This window comes from Exserohilum turcica, assembly GCF_000359705.1.
Source record: "Exserohilum turcica Et28A unplaced genomic scaffold SETTUscaffold_5, whole genome shotgun sequence".
NCBI lineage: Eukaryota > Fungi > Ascomycota > Dothideomycetes > Pleosporales > Pleosporaceae > Exserohilum > Exserohilum turcicum.
In genome coordinates this window covers 1,320,651-1,341,242 of record NW_007360266.1, presented here as the reverse complement: position 1 = coordinate 1,341,242, position 20,592 = coordinate 1,320,651, and the positions used below count along the sequence as shown (strand labels likewise).

Genomic DNA, 20,592 nt, shown 5'->3' with positions numbered 1-20,592 from the left:
GGCTGGCTCTCATCATCCGTAATCTCAAAGTCCATCTCTTCCGCGCGACCTGCGCCATCATTCGTAGCATGATTCCCCACGGCGTCTGCCAACCTGTCGTATTCATCAGAGTCCAATTCCACCTTCTCAATAACATTGCTACTTTCATTATCCACAACTCTCGTTGCTGAGTCCTCTTCTTCCTCGACTGGCGGACACAGCTTCAATAAAGGATACCGGGATCTCCATACTCCCCTCCCCTCAGAGATCCCATCAACTACAAAAAACCCTTCTGACCGCTGACACGGCGAAGATTCGACCGGAGACTGCCATATTTGCCCTTGTCATTTCCGGTCGCCTCGCCCATTTCACCCATCAACATTCCGATTCCACTACCTCGCCTCGAGCGGTTGTCGCCGGCTTCGCTGCCAGGTGCTGGGGGAAGGCCAAGGGTGCTGCGTCGCTCAACACGTAGGTTCTTCCAGCCTTCCAGTTCACGCTCGAGGCGCAGATTCTTCTCACGTTCTTCGCGGAGTTCACGCTCGGCACGCTTAGCGGTGAGCTGATTTGTAGAGTCTGAAGACTGGAGCTCGTCGATAGTGGCGAGGAGACTGGAAATCTTGTCACGAGACTTGTTGAGGTCGTCCATGATGGACGCGTTCTGCTTGTCACGACGCTCAATTTGCGTCTGCAGGTCCTTGACTGTACGGTCGACGTTGCGAACACTGCGAGATTCAGAGAGACGGCTGGTTTCGCTGTCTTCGAGAGCCTTTTCGAGCTGGGAAATGTCAGTACTATTCAATGTAAACGCAGAAGATGAACTAAAATAACCTACCTCTTGGATGCGTCCATGAAGGAAACGCACATCCTTGCCAGCTGACCCACTGTAACCCTTGGTCTCAAGATCGACGAGGCGAAGTTGAAGGTCCTTGAGGCTTTTCTCTACAGCGGCCTTGTCTTTATGAAGCTGGACATTCGCCTCTCGCTCGGCGACGATATCTTTCTGCAGCTCTTGCGCAAGGGCCTCTGCACGACGCATCTTGCCAACCGCAGCAGCAGTAATGTCTTCTTGTTGGGCCAAGCCAGACTTGAGCTCCAACAAATCGCGATCGTAAGCAGCAGCGTTGCGCGTAGCCGGAGACTCGGAGCGGGAAAGTTCGTCGAGTGCATCTGCAGCTTCTTGGAGACGAGCCTCGAGTCGCTTCTTCTCTTCAATAGCAGAGTCACGCTCTGCCGCAAGGTCGTCGACATTGGTGCGTAGTGTACGGACCTGTGATAGCAGGCTGACGATCTTGGATTGCGCCTCGTTGTGCGCATTTGCAGCCTCGTCACGCGAGTCAGAGATGGTCTGCAAGGTCATCTCGAGGCGGCTCTTCTCCTTTGCCCAGGTCGATGAATTGAGAACCTCGTCGTCCCATTTGTTTCGCAGCTCTTCAATCTCTTCCCGCAGACGCCCATTCTCCTCGCGGACTTGAATGATAGTCTCGCGCTCTTGGTCAATCTCCTGAGTGAGCGCTTGGAGCTCAGACTGGTACTTCTTCCTCGTCTGCTCTAGCGAAGTCTCGCTGTCCTCGACGTCGTGCGCATGTTGGCTTCTGTAGTCTTCAAGCTCGTTCTGAAGTCGTTTCTTGGCCTGCAGAGCAGTTTCCAAGTCTGTCGAAAGGTCTTCGATGCGCTCCTCGTACCGTTGAACCTGTCGTTGCAGGTCCTCGACCATACCGTCCATCTCCTTGCGCTCAGCCATGATCGTTGCGCATGTCTCTTCAGCTTCGCGAGCCTGAGTCCTTGCAAACTGCTCAGCACGAGATGCTCGTAGAACAGCAATCTCTGCCTGCTCGAGCTTGCTAAAGTATTCATCGGCTCTGTTCTTGTACAAATTCAAACTGGATTGCACATCAACAAGGGTCGATGTCTCATTGTCTAGGCGAATTTGAAGGTCAGCAAATTCTTGAAGGAGCTGGTTGTGGTTGGCATGCTCCTGTTCTCGCTCGTCGGTGAGGTCCTCGAGTTCAGCGTGAAGCTCGCGTAGTTGTGTCTCCAGAATCGTCTTGGATTGCTTGATATCGTCAAAGGCAGTCTTGGCATCAGCAAGCTCATTAATCGCGTTGTTATGGGCCAGTACGATTGACTTGCGTGACTGCTCTTGGGAGTTCAAGAGCTCAAACAACTGCTCATGAGATTTTGTCTGGACCTCCTGGTAGGAGAGTTGACCGGAACGAAGGCTATGCTCGAGTGCCGACACCTTCTCGGCCGAGTCATCGAGCATGTCATGCAGACGGTAATTCTCACGCTCCAGTTTCTGCACACGTCGGACGGACGGGCTCTCATCCGGCCACTCTTTTTGACCGTGTGATTCAAGCTGGCTGCGAAGATGCTTGTTTTGCATCTCGGACATCTGTAGTTGGTTCTGTACCTGTTCCAGCTCTGCGGCCATGTCCATACGGTTGTTGAAGGTAATGGTATCAATAGTGCGGTCAGAACGGGCAGAGTCGTTGTTCGCGGCATTCATGTGTCGCTGGTTCGTGGGCGTGTTTGTGATTGAGAATGGCCGACGGTTCTCGCTGTCTTTTCGGTTGTGTGTCGGCGTGTGGCGAGCATTGGCTTGGTTGACTTGGCTGCTGTTCATCTCTTCAAGTAGCGCCCGCTTGGAATTAGCATGGCGAGCGTCCATGTCGTTGATCTCGCCCTCGTGCCTTTCTCGGAGCTCTTCGAGCTGAGCTTCAGCGCGCGAGTACCGTTCTGCTGCTACACGCAAAGCCTGGTTGGCAGCCTCGAGACGCTCGGCAATATCCACTGTCTTGGCAATCTCTGGCTTCGCGGCATCGTAGGTGATGGCCACGTCGGCTGCTTCGGGGTCGAAGACTTTGCGAAGGAGCATGAGTTGTTTGTGGCATTCTTCCAGTTCGCGGTTCGTGTTGTCGAGAGATGTCTGGACAGCGCGGGTGTTGGCTTGAGCCTGAGTACGTAGTTGTCGCTCCGTCTCCAGCTTACGGTTGACGTCGGCGAGTTGAAGGTTGATGGTTGACGAAGCCTTCTCTGCGTTGCGGCTAGTCTTGTGCTCTCGGGCGATTTCATGGTTGAGGTCCTCAAGATCCAAGGATAGCTTCTCCTTTTGCTTCTCCAGAGAGGCAATGGTGATTTGCGCATCTTCGAGTTGGCGATAGAGGGTTTTGTTGTCTTCTTCCACCTTGGCTTTCTCATGGGTCAGTTGAGTTATCTTTATACGCTGCGTGTCGCCAGCGCGTGAGTTTGTCCGAGCAATGTCCAAGTTCTTCTGCTGAAGCTTGTTGAGGAGCGCGCGGTTGTCATTCTCCGATGCCGTAAGCCGGCCTTTGATTGTGACAATTTCGCGTTCAAGACGCTCTTTCTGCTGGTCGTTGCGTTCTTTGAACGATTCAGAGTCGGCGAGCATCTGGGTCAAGTTGTAAACCTGCTCGGCCAGGTCGTTGCGCTCCGCCTCCAGTTGGTCGAGCTGCTGGTCCTTGGCTTCGAGTTCGCGTTGCTGGACGGTCTGTCGTTCCAGTGCTAGCCTCGACTGCGCACGCTCTGCCTCAGCATGGGCATCCAATTTCTCTTCCTCAAGCTTCATATACTTCTCACGGAGAGTTTTCAGCTCACTCTGGTACTCCCTTCGCTCTTTTTCATGAGCTGCACGCGATTCGGTCGCTCGTCGTAGCACGTCTTGCTGAGCATACATCTCCTTCTCAATCGTGATCTTTGATTCGTTCAACGCATCATAGTCACGCTTGAGCGTGTCGTATTTGTGCTCACCAAGCATCTCGACGTCGTCACGCGACTGCCTCTCACGACTGAGTTCCTTTTGTACAGTGAAGAGTTCGCCCTTGAGCTTTTCGATTTGCTCTTCCAAGACCTTGCGGCTCTCACTGAACTGGGCGTCCTCAGAGATCTTTTCTTCGAGAAGACGCTTCGCATCGGCAGCTTCTCGTTCCAATTGCTGTTTCTGCGAGCGTACGGCGTCTAGTTCCGCGTTCGCATCACGCAGGCGGCTCTGAAGGCTGTCATGCTTGGAGGCCAGTGTTCGCTTTTCGTCGTCGAACAAGCGGCGGTCGTTTTCGTAGTTTTTGAGGTCAGTCCTCAAGATTGCCAGCTCGCTTTCCTTGCGCCTGATGAGATCTTCATAGCTTGTCGAGGTGGAAGATAGTTCGGCAATCTGCTGACGGATTTGCCTGTTTTCATCGAGCAGTTCCTTGATCTCTTTTTTGCCAGCTTCGACTTCCTTTTGGGAAGCTGAAAGCTTTATGTCAAGGTCCTGGTCCGTTTTTAAGAGTTTTTCCTCGAGGTCCTGAAGCTTCCGCTCTTTCAAACTCAGGTGGCTCTGGAGCATCTTCACCTCTTGACTAAGTGATTCTTCGGCCTCGGTTCGCTTTGCCCTGATAGCTTCCAGCTCCTTGATTTGATCTTCTAAGCGAACGCTCTGCTCCTGTAGCTCTTGTACTTCGGTTTCGAGTCTGCTGATAATCTCTCCGGCTTGCTCGAGCTCTCTGCGTAGATGGTCGGCGTCTTCTTCGGTTCTCCTTTTTGCCTCCATAAGAGCATCCAGTTGATCCTCAAGCTGGTCCTGGTCTTCAATGGCTCCAGCTAGCTTCTCGGCAAGCTCAGCCTCGCGCAACTGAAGACGCTTGAAGATTTCTTCCTTGTCAAGTGCCAGTGCGCGTTCGCTCTCTAGAGTTTTCTGGATGCGTTGAATGTCCAACTCTGCACGTCTTCGCTCTTCTTCAACCCGCTGTTTTTCCGCAGCCTCTTGTTGCATCTTCACTTCCAACTGCTGGATCATTTCGTCGCGCTTCTTGACTTCAGCTGCTTGGCGTGTTGCTCCAAGCATAGGTCTCATGCGAGCAAAGAGCCTCCACCACGGATTGGCCTGCATCTCAAGGTAGACCTGGAAGTTGCGTTGGATGATGCGTGTAGCTTCGGCGCGATAGAGGCGCTTGTGAGCCTGACGGCGTTGAACAAAACCACGAGCAACCGACTGGAAGCGGATCATGATGTCGCGAATAAGCGCATCTCGCTGGTCTTCCAGTTCGGCAAGGACTCCAGCACGGAAGAAGACTTTGGTGATACCCACACGGTATAGTGAACGGTCGAGGTTGAGCTTACTGAGGATCATGTTTGCTGCCACTTGGCCCTCAACATAGCCCTGAGGAAGGTCTTTGCACAGCACCTCGTATCTTTGTCGGAATTCCACAAAAGGCAGTCGATTGGGGAAACCGGTACGCGCGATACGGATACCTTCCAAAACACCATTACAGCGCAGTTGATCCAACACAAGAGGAGCACTGAATTGCTTTGGACGTTTCTTGTGGTTTGGCAAGATGCAACGGACAAAGTGGGGATGTGTGGAGTTGAGCTGGGTCATCAGTGACGACAGTTGCTCCTTGTGGCGCTGAGCCACTGTTCGAAAGAGGCCTTTCTTCACGCGGCTGCGGGTTCCGCCCACTTCGTCGTCGAGATCGGCACAATCCCCAAAGAGGCTTGCAATCTCCCTGTCAGACGAACACGCTAGAAGACGGGTGACGTTATCGTTCAGCGGGTCCTTGTTCTTTTCGAGCCAGTTCTCCGTCGAGTATTCTACCTCAGCAGCGTAGTGGGTTAAAACAAAGCCTTGTTTCAGAAGCGACCGTTTGTACTTGGTACTCTTGCGATCCCACAGAGAGTGTAGCTTTTCTGTAAAGCTCTTGTCGGTGGCTTTGGGCATGACACAGTCTTCGTCTAGACAGGAAAAGATTCCGATAGGGTTGGGCAGCTCGATGAGGTCGATGGTAGGCTGAAGATCGCGGCCAAAGTCGATGAATTTCCATTCTATTTGCTCGCGAGCATACTCTTCTTGTTCTAGGACAAACATATGGTGGTTGAAGAACTGCTGCAGTTTCTCGTTGGTGTAGTTGATGCAAAGCTGTTCGAAGCTATTCTCGTCAAAGATTTCGAATCCAGCAATATCGAGAACACCAATAAAGTGTGCATCCTCTGCACCGGTGCCTGTCTGGTCCAGCTGCCGATTGATACGGTCCACGAGGTCGCCGAAACCACGCTCGTAGATACCCTTTGCAAGTGCATCGATGGAGAGGTTGACTTGCTCCGGTGTCTGCACCTTCTCAACCCACTCTCTGCCGGCCTTTACTCGGGGATGCAGCAGTGCTTTGATGAAGTCGTCGACGGAGATACCGAGTAGATGTGCGACAATTTGTGCCTGTTGTTCAGCGGCCAGACTTAGGGCTGCTTGGTCTGCTCGTCGACTCTCTTTTACAGCGCGAATGTTTCCCAGATGAAGGACTGCAGCAACAGTCCTCAAAATAGCAGCTTGCTCCGTGTCACTGAATCCCATGACATGGAAGGCCTCGATCAAAGCGTTCCACTCGTCGGGATCTGACACACCGGAAATGGCATCATTGCCGTGCTTGGTGTACTCGAAATCCTCCGTGTCTTTGTTATCCAAAAAGAATGCTTGTTTCATCTGGCTATCGGCACCGCGCAGCAGTTGATAGAAGACATGGTAATTGCGCTCGTTGGAGTTGAGGCGCACTACTCTTGACTTTTCCAGGAGGTACCAGTCAATGTAGGCGCCGGCAATGTGACCGGCTCTTGAAAACTCAATTCTAATAAACTTTCCAAAGCGGGACGAATTGTTATTTCGCACCGTTTGCGCGTTTCCAAAGGCTTCGAGGATCGGGTTGGCACGTAGAATCTGTTCTGACAAGTTGGAGAGCTGACGTCCTCCTGACTTGGAGATTGGTGTGTCTGAATTGGCGACCGCGGCCAAGTACTGGATGACCTTTTTCGTGTTCTCCGTCTTACCAGCACCAGACTCTCCTCTGCAAACGATTAGCCAGTATTTTTATGAGTAGTGTATCGACTCACGTTACGAGAATGCTCTGGTTTGTGCCCTCTTCGATAAGGTTCCGAAAGGCATGATCGGCCATTGCGAAGATATGTGGCTTGGTCTCCTCTCTGCTGCGCCCCCGGTACATGTTGATGTATTCTCTCGAGTAGATGGGCAGCGGGCAATATGGATTGACTGTTACCAAGAACAGGCCGGAATACGTCTACAAAAAAAAGATCAGCAGGGTCATGCACTCGCCAGGAGGGCAGAACATACGTATATCAGATCGGCTTGGTACCGCATGTGTAGATTGTGGATGACCGAGGGCTCGTTGAGATGTGTGAGCTCTGCCATGTCTTCGGCCTTGTCGAATTTGGCGGGATTGACCTTGTCAATGGCATCGGCATCGACCTCCTGCTGGGTGCCATTGTCACACTGCACCAGGATCCTTCCCTCGGGGAGGTCCTGCACAACCCAGCCGCGGACAAAGGCGGTGGTGGGATCCCTAAGCCAGACATAGCGCTTGCCGGAGAAGTCGTTTTCGCCCTCTACGATGCCGCCCAGGCGGAGCGCCTCGCTGTCGTCTTCGGAGATGAATTGCGGTGCAAAGGTGCCTACTGGGGTATTGCTGCGAATTGAGTTGGAACGTAGGCGTGTCGAGTCGCTGTGGGCGAGGGTGGGGTTGGTGAGGTTGGTGAGATTGGTGAGAGAGCGGTGGCGCAGGTGTCCCATGGCGGGCTCCGCTTCGGCCAGCGGCGAGGAGATGAGGGCCGAGTGTGGACGGGCCGGGGGGTTGTAGCCAGGCGAAGAGACAGTCGAGTTCCTGGCAAACGGGCTGGTGCGCGAGTTGCGCGCGAAGGGGCGGCCATTGGGCGCAGGCGCGCTCATGGCGGTGCTGTGGGTGGAATATGGCGGCGGGTGCGACGGCGTTATGTGCCTGACATTGTACGAAGGCAAGGCAAGGCAAGGTGCTGGACGGGGGACGCACGCTGCTGCAGGAGAAAAAGTATGTGCAAGGACGCACGGCCTGCCTGAGGGGAGGAGGGAGGGAGGGTGGTTAGCAGAGATGCAGGCTGTCGGGTGCTTGCGTTACCGCCATGCCATGGTAAACAACGACGGCCGTAGTCTTGCCCCTAGCAACGAGCCACAGTCGGCGCCACACGCCCACACACACCTGCCATTGCACCTCTGCGTGCGCCACCGACGCGGGCGACGGGCGATGGGGGCCAGCAGCCGCCGGGCTCTGACTCGCGTGCCGCAGCAAGGCGGGCGGTGCTGGGTCACGTGCGCGGGACGGTGGGTGGTGCATGGGTCACGTGCAGCCCGCAGTAGCCCCGGGCGGTCGCGAAATTGAAGATTGACCGTCTCAAGCCAGTGTGCATGCGCAGGTGCTCCGTTGCTGCGACGCCTCCAACCACCACCACCACCGCCTCCCCGACTCGCTCCACCCCTCCGCGCACATTGCTCCCGCCCTCCCCATCCTCGCCTTTGCCATCAATATCCCGACCGCCATCGCCATCGCCATCGCCATCACTACTCCGCCCCATGCGTTGACGCCAGAAGCAGCCGTGGTAAGAGACGCGTAGAGTTCCACCCAGCCACTGCTGCACTGCTACGCTCCAACATGGCCAGCAACTACCCCCAGCCGTTCTACGGCTTTCCACACGGCTTTCCCCCGCCGCAGCTGCATCCCCCCCAGGGCGCGCAGCCCGAAGAGCAAAGCGGCGCTCCTCCGCTCCAGCAACTGCCAGGCATCAACCTCACTTCGTATGCGCACAACAGCCCGCAACCTCCGTTTCCAGCGCGTAAGTCTCGTCCATCTAACCAATGCCTTGTGCTTCGGACCACTTACGCGACGCGCAGCTACCTGGCCACCGCACCTCCCTCCCGACCCCAATATCTGGGCTCTCTTCCAGAACGGCGCCTTCCCTCCGCCTAACCTGCCTCCGCCGCCCTTTCCCGCCATGGGATTTCCTCCGCCGGCGCTTCCTCCGGCTCCTCAGACTCCCCAGGCTCCCCAGACTCCAATTATGCCTGCCCATTTCCCGCCGCCCTTTCCCCATCGGCCTGCGCAGGCTTCTGCTCCTCCACCAGCCCCAGCCCCGGCACCCGCTCCTGCACCCGCTCCTGCACCCGCTCCTGCCAACGAACGCATACAGCGCATCATGCACAGTGGTCGCGAGGACGGTGAACTGAGCGACGGCGACGGCGGACGACACCCTCCTCTGCCAGTCAAGGTCAACGGCGGCCCCCCTCCCACTTCGTCCGTACAGCACAATGGACATGGCAACAATGCCACAACACAGAAGCAGGAAAGCCATCCCACATTCCTGGACAAACTACATCAAGACCGCGAGTCGGCAAGGCAATTCATCAAGCTGCTTCATAGCCACAACATTCCATACCGTACTCTGGCCGACGAGAAGCTCGATGCCGAACTGCTGAGAGGTCTGTACCAGAGCGTGAACCTCCCATCCGAGCCCGCCCCCATTCTACCACCCAAACCCAACAACACAGCCTCGAGCGCGCCAGCCGTAACCTCCCCGCAACACAAAGTCGTCCCCGCACTCAAAACGAGTTCTATTCCTGCGCCCTCGACCAAGTCAATCGTGTCCCCAACCGCCCCGGGTGACCGTAAAGACTATATCGCACGCCTACAGGCCGCAAAGGCCGCCAAACAAGCTGGATCGTCCAAGCCAATGAGCCCGGCGCAACACCCACTGCCCCCCAAGCCCAACACACCCCAGCCTGTGACTACGCCGACTGCGAAGCCGCCTGTGACTGACGAGCAAAGGGCTCGAAACACTGAATTGATCAAGCAGCGGCTGGAGGCGATCAAGGCGAAGCAAAAGGCGCCGAGTGGCGTCAGCAACGGTGCCGTACAACGAGGAGAGCAAACCCAAGCTGCAGAACAGGCTCCAAGCAGTGTCACTAGCCCTACGACCCAGAACTATGCCCCGACTTTCTCCGGAATTCCTGGCCTTTTTATGAATAATACTCCAGCCTCTAGTACTGCCGCTCTTGCCGCATCTCAGCCCTCGCCCTCTGTGTCTCAGAAACTGCCTATCTCAAAGGCCGAGGTATCGACTTCGCGGGAATCCACCACGCCCTATACCCGCCCCTTGGGCCAGTCTACTCAAGACGACGATTCCATGATAATAGAAGTTAGTGAGGATGAATCCAATGGGAGCGACATGGACATTGAGGACGACCAACCAGCTCCCCAAACTGTTCAAACGCCTCGTCGAAATCTGCTTCACTTTGCTCATTATGCTGGATCTGCAGCACCCGCTACTCCAGCGGATAGTACCTCTGGGGTGCAAACACCCAGCACTCTTGCACGGGAAAAGGAGTTGGTGGACAAAGAGAAGCAGCTTGTGGCTATGCGAGAAACACTCAAGAAGAAGCTTGCGGAAAAACGGGAGAGAGACAGGTTAGCTTCTGCTGCCGTAGCCTCCTCACCCTCGGTACAGAAGCCTTCTACGCCAGTCTTGCACCCCCAGGGCCAGACACCATCTAAACTTCCAACACCAATGATGGATTCATCTTCGGTGTCACCTCGTTCCGTGGATCCAGCACGATCCAGCACCCCTGGCGGCAAGGGCACTGCGCAATCTCGTCGTGCTGAAATCCAATCCAGACTGCCCACTTTGGACGCTGAGATTGCAAGCAACACGAGCAGGATGGCTGAGCTGACCAAGGAATTGGAGAAATTGACGGCACTGAACAACAGGATTGCCAAGGACAAGGAACAGTTGACGAAAGAGCTGGAGAGTCTTGGTGTTGACACAGAGGGCATGTCTCATGCACAACTACGTGCTAAGAAAGATGAGATTGAGCGCGAACAGTCGCCGGCACCTAATGTCTCACCCGAGAATGCGGATCGTGCCCCTCAGTCCGCTGGAATTGCCCCTCCTCAAACTGTGCAAACATCGTTCGAAAATGCAAGTTCGAGCGGGAGAGGAATTGCAAAAACCGGCTTGCCTGGTCTGCAGTCAGCTTCAAACCAGCATCCCCAGGGACACGTCACTCTTCCGGGTCTTGAACATATTACACCCCAAGCTCAGCCGCAATCTGCTACGAACCATCTCGGTCCGTCCCAAGGATCAGGAATGATGTCGAGTATAAACGGTACTATTCAGACAGCCGAAGAACAGTTGCGACATGAGCAGGACACCAATGTTGCACAACCGCCATCTGGTGTGCAAGGAGTGACCAAAGACGGTACTGGAGCAGCTAATGCGGACAGTCCAACAGACTCATCGGACAGGGACATGGACGAGGACTTTTACAGCACCCAACCCCCGGTTGAAAAGGAGTCCGTTATCCCATCTGCTGGTCCCACCGCAGACACCAATGGTGCCCAGTCTGTGACTCAATCTGCCGCCACACCTTCTCCATCAGAAGGAGAGACCGAAATGTCTGTTTCAGAAGGCGAAGGCGGCAAGGAAGAGGAAGAAGAAGAGTATGAACCGGAGTATGAGCCAGAAGAACCCACAGTGGCCGAGAACATGTCGGCAGAACAAACACAAAAGGTCCAGCCCGAAGTCGCACCGTCTGCATCCACATCACATGTCTCCGCAGAAGGAGAAGAAGCCTACGAACCACCCACTGCTGATCAAGATATGACTGATGCTCCAAATGAAGAGGTTGCTACACAGGACAGTGGTGCTCAAGCAGGCCAGGCTGAGCCGGAAGATGGTGCTATGGATATTGCTACGTCATCTGACGAAAGCTCAGATGATTCCGATTCCGATGATGAATCCGATTCAGGCTCTGAAGTCGAGGACACAATTTCGGGACACAACTTCCCCCACCAAGACACGAACATTGCTGATGATCTAGCACCCGAACTGCAGTCCAGAACGACGGTGGCGGTCGCTGCGCAACCGGTATGTTGTCTCATCTCTCACAAAACTCTACTAAATTACAACAGGTACCTGAGCCCGAGGAACAGGACGAGCAGATTGCGTTCAAGCCGTACCAAAGCCCGCTTCGCATGTTCAAATCATATCGCTATCACCCACACTTTACCCAAGACGTACCTGGAGGTTTCTTGTCGTTGACTTTTAGTCACCAGATAGATGCCATGAAGCCATTCTGCCAATACGAGTCGGCGGGTGGTGCTTGCAATGACCCTGAATGCCCTGACCAGCATTTCAGGGACGCAACTATTACTGGTGCGTTGTTTAACAGAAGGAGTTCTACCATTCATCTTTGTTTCTCCCCTCCATTGTACGCAGACTGACTAGATGTTCACACAGGTGATAAGCTGCTTGTCCAGCTCGGAACGGCAAACCCTGGCAAGACGTCCGAGGAAAAGCAGAGGTGGAATGACGGTCTCCGCGGCGTACTGAAGGAGCTCCGTCAGAAGAATATCAAAGATCCCAACGGTATTGCCGAAGAGATAGCGCGATATCGGCGTCAATTTCTCAATGACGACACACGAGTCGTCAACTTGTGAAATGGCCACGACAAAGTTGTGTAGATGGCAGCTTAGGTGCCTCTTCCATGGGCTTCCCCAAGATGGTAGTCGCTCACCCTGGTCCTCTACTGACTTTGCATACCACCACAGCAACAGCGCCCACCGCTTGTCCACTCGCTTTTCTTTTGTGGCCCTTGTGCGCCCTCTGATAGGTTGGTCAAAGGTGTGTGTACACACATACGCATATACGCACTTTGATTTTCAACTCTTTTTTTTTATGGAAAGTTCGTGCCAAATGTCAAGGCGAGCACGGGGGAAAGAAGAAGCAGTAGTAGTAGTAGTAGTAGTAGTAGTAGTAGTAGTAGTAGTAGTAGTAGTAGTAGTAGTAGTAGTAGTAGTAGTAGTAGTAGTAGTAGAAGAAGAAGGTGATGAGGAAGAAGAAGAAGAAGAACAAGTCAGATGGGTGAGAAAAGGGGGTATCGATGCTTACAATCCGAAAAAAGGGGTTTTGGGGGAGAGTTTGTAATTGTTGTTTTTGTTTGCTGTTGTTGTTGATGATGTTGTTGTTTTTTGTATCTCTTTTTCTTCTTCTCTTCTGTTCTTTCTCCTTGGGAGATTGGGGGAAGGGGAAGGGCAGAGGCAGCGTTATGCGCGTGCCGAAAAGTCGTAATGCACAAGAAGCAGTACCACCAAATGAAAAGGGGGAGTCTGTGAGGTTAGGCAGTATGTGGCTCTCATGATGGCCATGATAGCCATGGTTTTTGAGAGAGAGAGAGAGATAGAGAGAGAGAAAGAGAGAGAAAGAGTAAGATTACAAACCAGTCACACTTGGATTTGGCCCAGGATTCTTCTTCTCCTTTTTTTTTGTCTAGCTAAGGGAGGGTGCTGCTTTCCGCCCTCAAAAGAGATTTAGTCGTCTCCTTTTTTTCTTGGTCTGCACCCCAGCAATAAACGACGTGGCTGCAGATGCGGGGCGGGCCGGCAGGTGGGCGGTTGATAGTTATGTAGAAGATGATGACGATGAAGAAGAAGAAGAATACTAATAATAGTTGACATTCTCCCGTCTCTTTCTCTCTCTTTTATTGTGGCTGCAGTGTGTCATGTTCTTACACGAAGTCAAACTAGTATTTTAGTATCGTGTCGCGGTGCTTGAGGTTATGCATTATTATTCACACTATCAAACTGGCATGTATGTCACGGCAGCACAAGACTAGCATAGTTGGGACAGAAGATTGTGATTTAGCTACAACGATACAAACGACCACTGAAGCCAATTTAGATTGCATCGACACTGTCCCTTTTGATGAGCTTTCCCCATAAGACACACACACACACACACATTGACAAGTAATATGTCAAGGGGCATCATTTTATATTTTTTTTTTAAAAAAAAAAGGTGTAGCGTCTTGCAAAGCCCATGCATGCTTAATTGGAGATGCCAATGACACCGCAGGCAGGACGACCACCGGCGTTGCCAGTCTTCTTGGATTCCTCGTGGCCGCCCTTGCCAAGGTCGTCGGTTCCAGCGTGCACGACAACGGTGCGCTGTTATATATCGTTAGTACGTTTATTCTCGACGAAAAAGAGAGAGACTGGAGGAAGAGACGTACGCCGATAACGCTCTCGGAGCCAATTAGCTTAATCAGCTTGTCGGTAACGGAGCCCTGAGCATTGCCCTGGGCGTCCGTCTTGAAGTTGCCCAAGTCGCCGACGTGGCGCTCCTCATCGTCGGGGGCGCCGTGCGTCTTGTTGTGAGGGTTGACTATGTGTGTGGTATTGTCTCAGCATGCGCGTGTCAAGGCTCGTACGGGGGGGGAGCGCATCAGAACTCACAGTGAGGCCCAGCAGAAGTGCAGCCGTTTGTGTTGTCGCCAAAGGCGTGGACGTGCATGCCACGCTCAGCATTGGCATCGTGGCCCGTAATGTTCCATGAGATGGTCGTGGGCGAGTTCTCGTCGGCCTGCTCAAAGGTCACGGTGCCCTTGATGTTGGAGTCTCCTCGGAGGACGGCGACTGCGTGATTGCCCCATTGTCAGCGTGTGTGTGCCCAGCCACATCTTCGGATCTATCCGCCCCCAGTTCCTTGGTGTTACTCTATCCCCTTGCAACGACTACCAACGACTACGGCCGCAAGGCCATCAGGGTGTTTGGTGTAAGACGAACTGATTGGAGCAAAGCCAGCACCGACAGCCCAGGAACAGGCTCTCAGTAACGACAACAAGGTCCTCAGTTTAACGGAACCCCCTCCCGCCGTCCAATTGTGCTCGTGGTATTGATACCGCTAAACATGGTGTGTCGTTGGAAAACAATCTGCTCAATCTTACGCACCCGGATGACCCCACCTTGCCGCAACCGGGCAAGCCTGTGCCGCTGTGGTGTATTGGACTTACCGGCTTTGACCATTGTGACGGTTCTGTGCGTGGTGTTTGATGGGGAAGTGATGGAACTTGCGGTGTTAGTTTGGGGCTTGGATGACTGTGTAAGGCGTGGGTAGGTTGGGGAGAAAGAGGAACGTATCGCCCTCGAGCTGGGGGAGGGTGAGCTTTCAATGCGGGGCTCCTAGTGACGCAAGTCACGCCAAACCCACCGTAGCTTTGTCGCCATTGACACAAGACAGGCCCGTCCCAGCCGAGCCAGAACCGGCCCCGCCCCTGATGATTGTAAATCCAGAGCCCCTCCTTTCGTGCCTCACCAAGGCCAGCCTCGCAATGCGCATTGCCTTGCCCACTCGCCCACGTTTCACTTGAGCAGCAGCATCACTATGTGTGTGTGTGGGTGGCGACGCCTGTGTCGGTTTTTGACATTTCAATTTTGCTATCTACGTGCCATCCGAAGCTTCCGTCAAGTCTCAGTGCTCAACCTGGATGATAAAAAAAAGCTCATAATTATTTTCATGTATTCATTCTCCGCGCCGGTATCGGATCAAGCCATTTATGCCTGGATCTTCTCGCGGAGCATGTCCTTGAGGGTAATGGCGTCAGCGGCGAATTTCGAGATACCCTCGCGGAGCTTCTCGACGGCCATCTGGTCCTCGTTGAAGTAGAAGCGGAACTCGGCTTCGTCGTTGATGTAGCTCTTCTTCTCAATGTCGAGCTTGCTGGCGTCCTCGGAAATGAGCTTCTTGGGGACCTCGTCTTGCGAGTTGTAGAGCTGCTCGAGCAGGTTGGGCTGCGTCTGTCAGTAACCTGGAGCACACGGCATCTCGGAGGGGTGCTACTCACAGCAATGGTCAGGTAGTCGCAGCCAGCAAGCTCAGTGACCTCGCCGACGCTGCGGAAAGAGGCACCCATGACAATGGTCTTGTAGCCGTGCTTCTTGTAGTAGTTGAAGATTTGCTGGACGCTCTTGACACCGGGGTCCTCCTCCTTGGAGTACTCCTTCTTGGTCGCGGCCTTGTACCAGTCGAGGATACGGCCAACAAAGGGAGAAATGAGGTAGGCACCGGCCTCGGCAGCGGCAATGGCCTGGACTTGGGAGAACATGAGCGTCAGGTTGCAGTTGATGCCGTGCTTGGACTGCAGGATCTCAGCAGCCTTGATGCCCTCCCATGTCGAGGCGAGCTTGATGAGAACGCGCTCCTTGTCAATGCCGGCCTCCTTGTAGAGCTGCGCCCAGTCAGCATACCAGTTTTGTCATGTCGCAGGGTCAAGTGCGGTGCAGACATACATCGATGATGCGCAGAGCCTTGTTGACCGACTGCTCGGTGGAGAAGGAGAAGCGGGCGTCGACCTCTGTTGAGACCTTGCCGGGGACAATCTTGAGGATCTCCTTGCCAAACTGGACGAGGAGGTTGTCGAGCGTGACATCGATCTTGTTCTCGAGGTCGGTGCCGTGCTTCTTGCCGTACTCAACGGCGGCGTCAATCAGCGACGCGTACTCGGGCTTCTTGGAGGCGGCGAGGATGAGCGAGGGGTTGGTTGTGGCATCCTGGGGCTGGTACTTCTTGATGGTCGCAAAGTCACCCGAGTCGGCGACAACCGTCTGTAGACGACGATGGTGTCAGACTGAACAATTCTTCCGCTGCCGTCGCAATGGCGTGGGGGTTCGCGCTACTTACCGTGCCGGCGGCCTTGAGCTGGTCGAGAGAGCTGGGCATGGTGGTGGGGTGTGTTGATGAGTATGTGTGGGTGGGTGAGGGGGGGCTGGTGGTGATACTCTGGAATTGGGGAGAGCAGCAAGAGGAATGGGGGAGAAGAGCGTCTGGAGGAGAGGGCGAGCGTCTGATGGAAGCTGTTGCGGCGGCGGCAGTGGAGCACTTTCATACGTAGCGCGCCCGGGAGAGCCCCTCCATGGAAAAAGGCCTGCAGCGTCACAAGTGGCAATGCCGGGCCACCGACTCAGCGATAGGCTCATCCCACCATCACTCAGCACGCTTCATCACGACAAGCCAGCCACCGGCCGAGACAGGATCGCGGCGCCCTTGCCGTCGAAAAGAGCCCATGGACAATTGGCCCGGTGCTATCACCGGTCGTCGAAAAATACACCTAACCCCCCTCCCCTCCCATCGCCATCGTCGCGCCGCTGTGATCTCATACTTGCGCTACTGGCCCGCCGCGTAGCAGGGGGGGAGAGAGATCGCCATGCCGTCCGTCTTGTCTATGTAATGCGATGCGCGGGCGAGCGACGTCAGAAGACGATTTTTTCTTTGCCTACTTCCACCGTTCTAGACGTTGCGATAGTATATCAAAATTTTAGAGCGCCCTCCGCACTACGGCCGCCCGGCGGCTCTTTTGGCCCAGCCAAGCATGGCTCAAATAGCCGGTTGCATCGGAGGAAAAAATTGCTTACATATACACACCCCAGGCGCAATGCAAGTCGGGAACCCGTCGTGTCTGAATTGCTTTGTTATGGACGGTAAGCACGGCATATGCCTGTTGAGGAAAGGAGAGAAAAGAAAAAAACGAACAAACTCGATGCAACGCTATCAACCCTTTGTCTGGCTAACACCCCATCCCTCCTGGCCCAACCACCCGTATACCTCGCTGTACTGATCCTGCAACTTACTAACCGTATGTCCGGCGCCGCTGGGTCCGGGGTCATTCTAGAATACCATGTCCGTTAGCGCTACGCTGTCGACGAGCCGGTGGGCAAATACGCTATCCCTATCACTTACCAAAGCCTCGACGAGCCTCGTCTGATTAGCACCCACCTCGAGGATGGTGCCTCCGCCCAGGTCAGGCTCCTGCAGACACCTCAGCATGGCCTCTGCCACCTCCTCGGGCGTCGCCCACATGTCCTTGGACAGATCGAGAAACGTCATTTTTTCCGGGTGCTCGGTCCAAAGCGGTGTCTTGATAACACCGGGAGCCACGCCGTTGACGCGGATGCCCAGTTGCGCGTCGAGGGCGCCGAGCGAGCGGATAAAGCCATTCATGGCGTGCTTCGCCGCTATGTAAATGGGCGTGGTGAGATTGGCCTTTTGGCCCGCTACACTCGAGATGATGATGACTCTCTTGGGGTTCTGCGGGCCGACCTTGTCGACGCCTGGTGGCGGGTTCAGGAAGTGCGAAATGGCCAGCTGCGTCGTGCGGATGGGATGCGTGACGTTGATGTCGAGACTGGCGTAGCGGCCCCCCTCGGGACTGTCTTTGCTCTGCCCGCCAGGCATGCCGGGAGGATGCCAGAAGTTGCTCCAGTGCGGATCGTAGATGCCCGCTCCGGGACACACAATGTCAATCTGGCCAAACTCGTCCACGCCCACGCTGAACATGCGTTCTAGCTGCTGCCAGTCGGTCACGTCCGTCTGCACAAACACGACTCGCGGCCTGCCCGCCTCTTTCGTGCTGTACTCATCCACCAGCTTCTGAGCTTCCGGCCGGAGCGAGATATCGGCGATGACAACGGAGCAGCCGCGGCTGAGCAGCAGCGCAGCAAAGCAAAAGTTGATTCCTGGAATCGACATTGAGCTTCAGCATACCAACAAGACGACTAGAGCAAAATGCAATAACAACAAACATACCAGAGCCCGCACCAGTCACTATGGCGCTTTTCCCACCAACATTGTATTCCAGCGCAGCAGTCGTCTGTGTAGCCGCCATATCTTGCCCCCGCTCTTTCAACACTCTCAGTACTTCCGAGACCTACTTATTTTACTTTTTCTCAAACGCGGTATCAAGGCCCGCACCCTTTCTTCACCAGCTCAAGTCCAGTCAAGTCAAGACAGCCTTTCCGAAATTCAAAACAGTAGCAGAAGAAGGAGAATCCCAAAACACACACATATATATATATATATGTATATACATATATAGCTACTACTGTACCTTGCACAAACGTCACGCCGTATATGTCGCCAGCTGTCCGTTCCGTCCGCTGCACATGTACACATGTATGCACGACGGAATACCTCATTTGGCTTACCTGAGGGGTAAAAAGTACCACCTAGCCACCTATCGAGGGGTAACTTGACCCGAGGAGGGGGGGAGGGTTTTCCCTCATGCGGTAGCCAACGCATGCCGATCGCCTCACAACACTCAGACACACAGCTGTGGGCATAAGTTGGGGTTGTCAGTCGCCTGCCCCTCTCTCTGTTGTTCGCTCGCATCTAGAAGGATTGCCCACTTCCCGGTCTTTTACACGCGTGTGTAGTTTTGTCCATGCATACAACCACGACTGTGTATGTACTTGGACCCTTTTGACTTACATACGTCATGTGAGACAGGTTGCGACTTTTCGTCTTTACGCGTCAAAGATACACACATACACGGATGGCGCAAATCCGAAAATAGGCAATGTAGTTGTAGGTGTAGTTGTAGAAAAATGCGCCACGGCCATTTATTCCCTTTGCTCGCTCAAAAAAAAAGTAAATCGGACTATGTACAACACCACTCTCTCGCTTCCCATTTGCGGACAATGGGCAAATGCGTTGTCTTCTAGGATATCAATATGCATAGATGACCCCCAAACACCCACAACTTAAACGCCATACGCGCCCAGATGACTTTCTCAGCCTCGGCTTTCTTTCTTTCTTTCTTTTTTTGGGGGGCTGTTGAATGCTTTCTTTTTCCCCTGTAAAACCACTTTGCTTCACTCCCAACATTCTGGGCGTGCATACCAGAAACTCAAGTGTGCGGCATGTCCTCCTGCCGCTCGTCTGGGCTCTGTTCGCCCTGCTGCTCTAAGTCCTTTTCCTCAGCTCACTGCGCGCCTGATCGTCGATTCCGGTGCTTCGCGGTAGGGGCTCGCCGTTGCCTGCGCCGGAGACGTGGCTCAGCCGGATCAGCTCCTCCATCATGGCGTCTCGGGCTTTCTTGACCAGTTCGTCCACATGCTCTGGGCCCAATCCCTTTGTTTGTATCGGCGGCAGCACCGTCACGTCGATGATGCCCGGCGAAAACCGCTTGCCCTTGACGTCGAGAACGTGGAAGTAGTTTGCGCAGACGACGGGCACAATGGGGACCTGTGCTTGTACGGCGAGATGAAAGGCGCCCTTCTTGAAGGGCAGCAGATCGGGTTTCGAGGCGTAGGAGCGAGTTCCCTCGGGGAAGATGAAGACGGACTGGCGCGTCGACTTCATGGTTTGGGCTGCCGTGTCGAAGGCAGCGCGCGACGTGGTGCGGTTTGCGCGGTCGATGAAGACGGTCTTGGACAGCGCCATGAACCAGCCCAGCAGCGGTACATACTTGAGCGACTTTTTGGCCGTGACAGACGTGTACTTGGGAAACATGCAGCCCAGCATGAGCACGTCGAGTTCGCTGTACAAAAGCGTCAGCACCACCGCTACACGTCTTCTCTCTCTCTCTCTCTCTCTCTCCGTGTCTCTCCTGGCCTTGGCAAGAATAAATAAATAAACTCACGTCTGGTGGTTGCCGACAAAGACGGCAGGCCGGTCGTTGAGCGCATCCTCGCCGCTGACACCGGCCTCCTTCTTCATGCTGCCCGTTACCCTAAAGGTCACGCCCGTCCCCAGCCACATGCACCACTTGAAGGAGCGCGCGACGGTCCATTGGATCAGGCCGCCGTATCCCACCATGCGGAGCGGAATCGCCACAAGGGTGCCGTAGAGGGCGCAGCCGCCCATGAGAATGAAGGAGCTTATGGCAAAGGCGTAGAAGGAGATGAGCTGCGCAGGCCGCGCGGGCAGCACCAGCGACAGCAGGCGCATGGCCATGATGACGACTATGGGCGATATGGCCAGGTAGAGGAGCCAGCTCATGGCGAAGGCTGGCGGCGTGGTTCGCGAGGGGGAGGGGCTACGTTTTTTTCGTGATACCTAGCGGTAATGGTGATGCCGCCGAGGTTCGCTGGTTCCCACCTGGCTCGCTAAGCTTTGTGGCGGATGACGTGGGGGGGTTCGGGCTTTTCACTTCTATCAGTTCTGCCAACTTCACACAATTGCTCTCGACATGTAGTT

The 20,592-nt window shown here is 54.5% G+C and overlaps 5 protein-coding genes across 5 annotated transcripts; 1 reads left to right on the top strand and 4 right to left on the bottom strand.

Moving 5' to 3' along the window:
- Window positions 1-8,441: 8,441 nt before the first annotated feature.
- SETTUDRAFT_33649 (uncharacterized protein) lies at window positions 8,442-12,281 on the top strand (the record flags this gene model as incomplete). The annotated part of the gene is made up of 4 exons (XM_008030624.1): window positions 8,442-8,622; window positions 8,681-11,709; window positions 11,754-11,997; window positions 12,082-12,281. The coding sequence occupies 4 exons, from the start codon at window positions 8,442-8,444 to the stop codon at window positions 12,279-12,281; spliced, it is 3,654 nt and encodes a 1,217-aa protein (XP_008028815.1).
- A 1,191-nt stretch (window positions 12,282-13,472) lies between these two features.
- SETTUDRAFT_164773 (uncharacterized protein) lies at window positions 13,473-14,716 on the bottom strand. The gene is made up of 4 exons (XM_008030900.1): window positions 14,633-14,716; window positions 14,076-14,255; window positions 13,853-14,004; window positions 13,473-13,787 (listed from the first exon to the last, which is right to left on the bottom strand). The coding sequence occupies exons 1-4, from the start codon at window positions 14,643-14,645 to the stop codon at window positions 13,668-13,670; spliced, it is 465 nt and encodes a 154-aa protein (XP_008029091.1). The 5' UTR covers window positions 14,646-14,716; the 3' UTR covers window positions 13,473-13,667.
- A 321-nt stretch (window positions 14,717-15,037) lies between these two features.
- SETTUDRAFT_164772 (uncharacterized protein) lies at window positions 15,038-16,432 on the bottom strand. Its single transcript, XM_008030899.1, has 4 exons — window positions 16,300-16,432; window positions 15,909-16,223; window positions 15,464-15,847; window positions 15,038-15,410 (listed from the first exon to the last, which is right to left on the bottom strand). Exons 1-4 carry the CDS (start codon window positions 16,336-16,338, stop codon window positions 15,174-15,176), a joined length of 975 nt encoding a protein of 324 aa, XP_008029090.1. The 5' UTR covers window positions 16,339-16,432; the 3' UTR covers window positions 15,038-15,173.
- A 734-nt stretch (window positions 16,433-17,166) lies between these two features.
- Window positions 17,167-18,144, bottom strand: SETTUDRAFT_94639 (uncharacterized protein; the record flags this gene model as incomplete). Its single annotated transcript, XM_008030898.1, has 2 exons — window positions 17,167-17,283; window positions 17,356-18,144. 2 exons carry the CDS (start codon window positions 18,142-18,144, stop codon window positions 17,167-17,169), a joined length of 906 nt encoding a protein of 301 aa, XP_008029089.1.
- An 843-nt stretch (window positions 18,145-18,987) lies between these two features.
- On the bottom strand, window positions 18,988-20,475 carry SETTUDRAFT_164770 (uncharacterized protein). The gene is made up of 2 exons (XM_008030897.1): window positions 20,036-20,475; window positions 18,988-19,933 (listed from the first exon to the last, which is right to left on the bottom strand). Exons 1-2 carry the CDS (start codon window positions 20,392-20,394, stop codon window positions 19,357-19,359), a joined length of 936 nt encoding a protein of 311 aa, XP_008029088.1. The 5' UTR covers window positions 20,395-20,475; the 3' UTR covers window positions 18,988-19,356.
- Window positions 20,476-20,592: the final 117 nt, after the last annotated feature.

Bases quoted from the DNA above. Each gene is read 5' to 3' on its own strand.
- SETTUDRAFT_164773 (XM_008030900.1), bottom strand. The intron at 14,005-14,075 runs GTGAGTTCTGAT...CCACACACATAG, and splicing joins CACTTCTGCTGGGCCTCACT to TCAACCCTCACAACAAGACG. The intron at 13,788-13,852 runs GTACGTCTCTTC...GATATATAACAG, and splicing joins GCTCCGAGAGCGTTATCGGC to CGCACCGTTGTCGTGCACGC.
- SETTUDRAFT_164772 (XM_008030899.1), bottom strand. From the start codon at position 16,338: ATGCCCAGCTCTCTCGACCAGCTCAAGGCCGCCGGCACG. The intron at 15,848-15,908 runs GTATGTCTGCAC...GACTGGGCGCAG, and splicing joins AGGCTCTGCGCATCATCGAT to CTCTACAAGGAGGCCGGCAT. The intron at 15,411-15,463 runs GTGAGTAGCACC...TGACAGACGCAG, and splicing joins GCGACTACCTGACCATTGCT to CCCAACCTGCTCGAGCAGCT.
- SETTUDRAFT_164770 (XM_008030897.1), bottom strand. From the start codon at position 20,394: ATGAGCTGGCTCCTCTACCTGGCCATATCGCCCATAGTCGTCATCATG. The intron at 19,934-20,035 runs GTGAGTTTATTT...GCTTTTGTACAG, and splicing joins TTTGTCGGCAACCACCAGAC to CGAACTCGACGTGCTCATGC.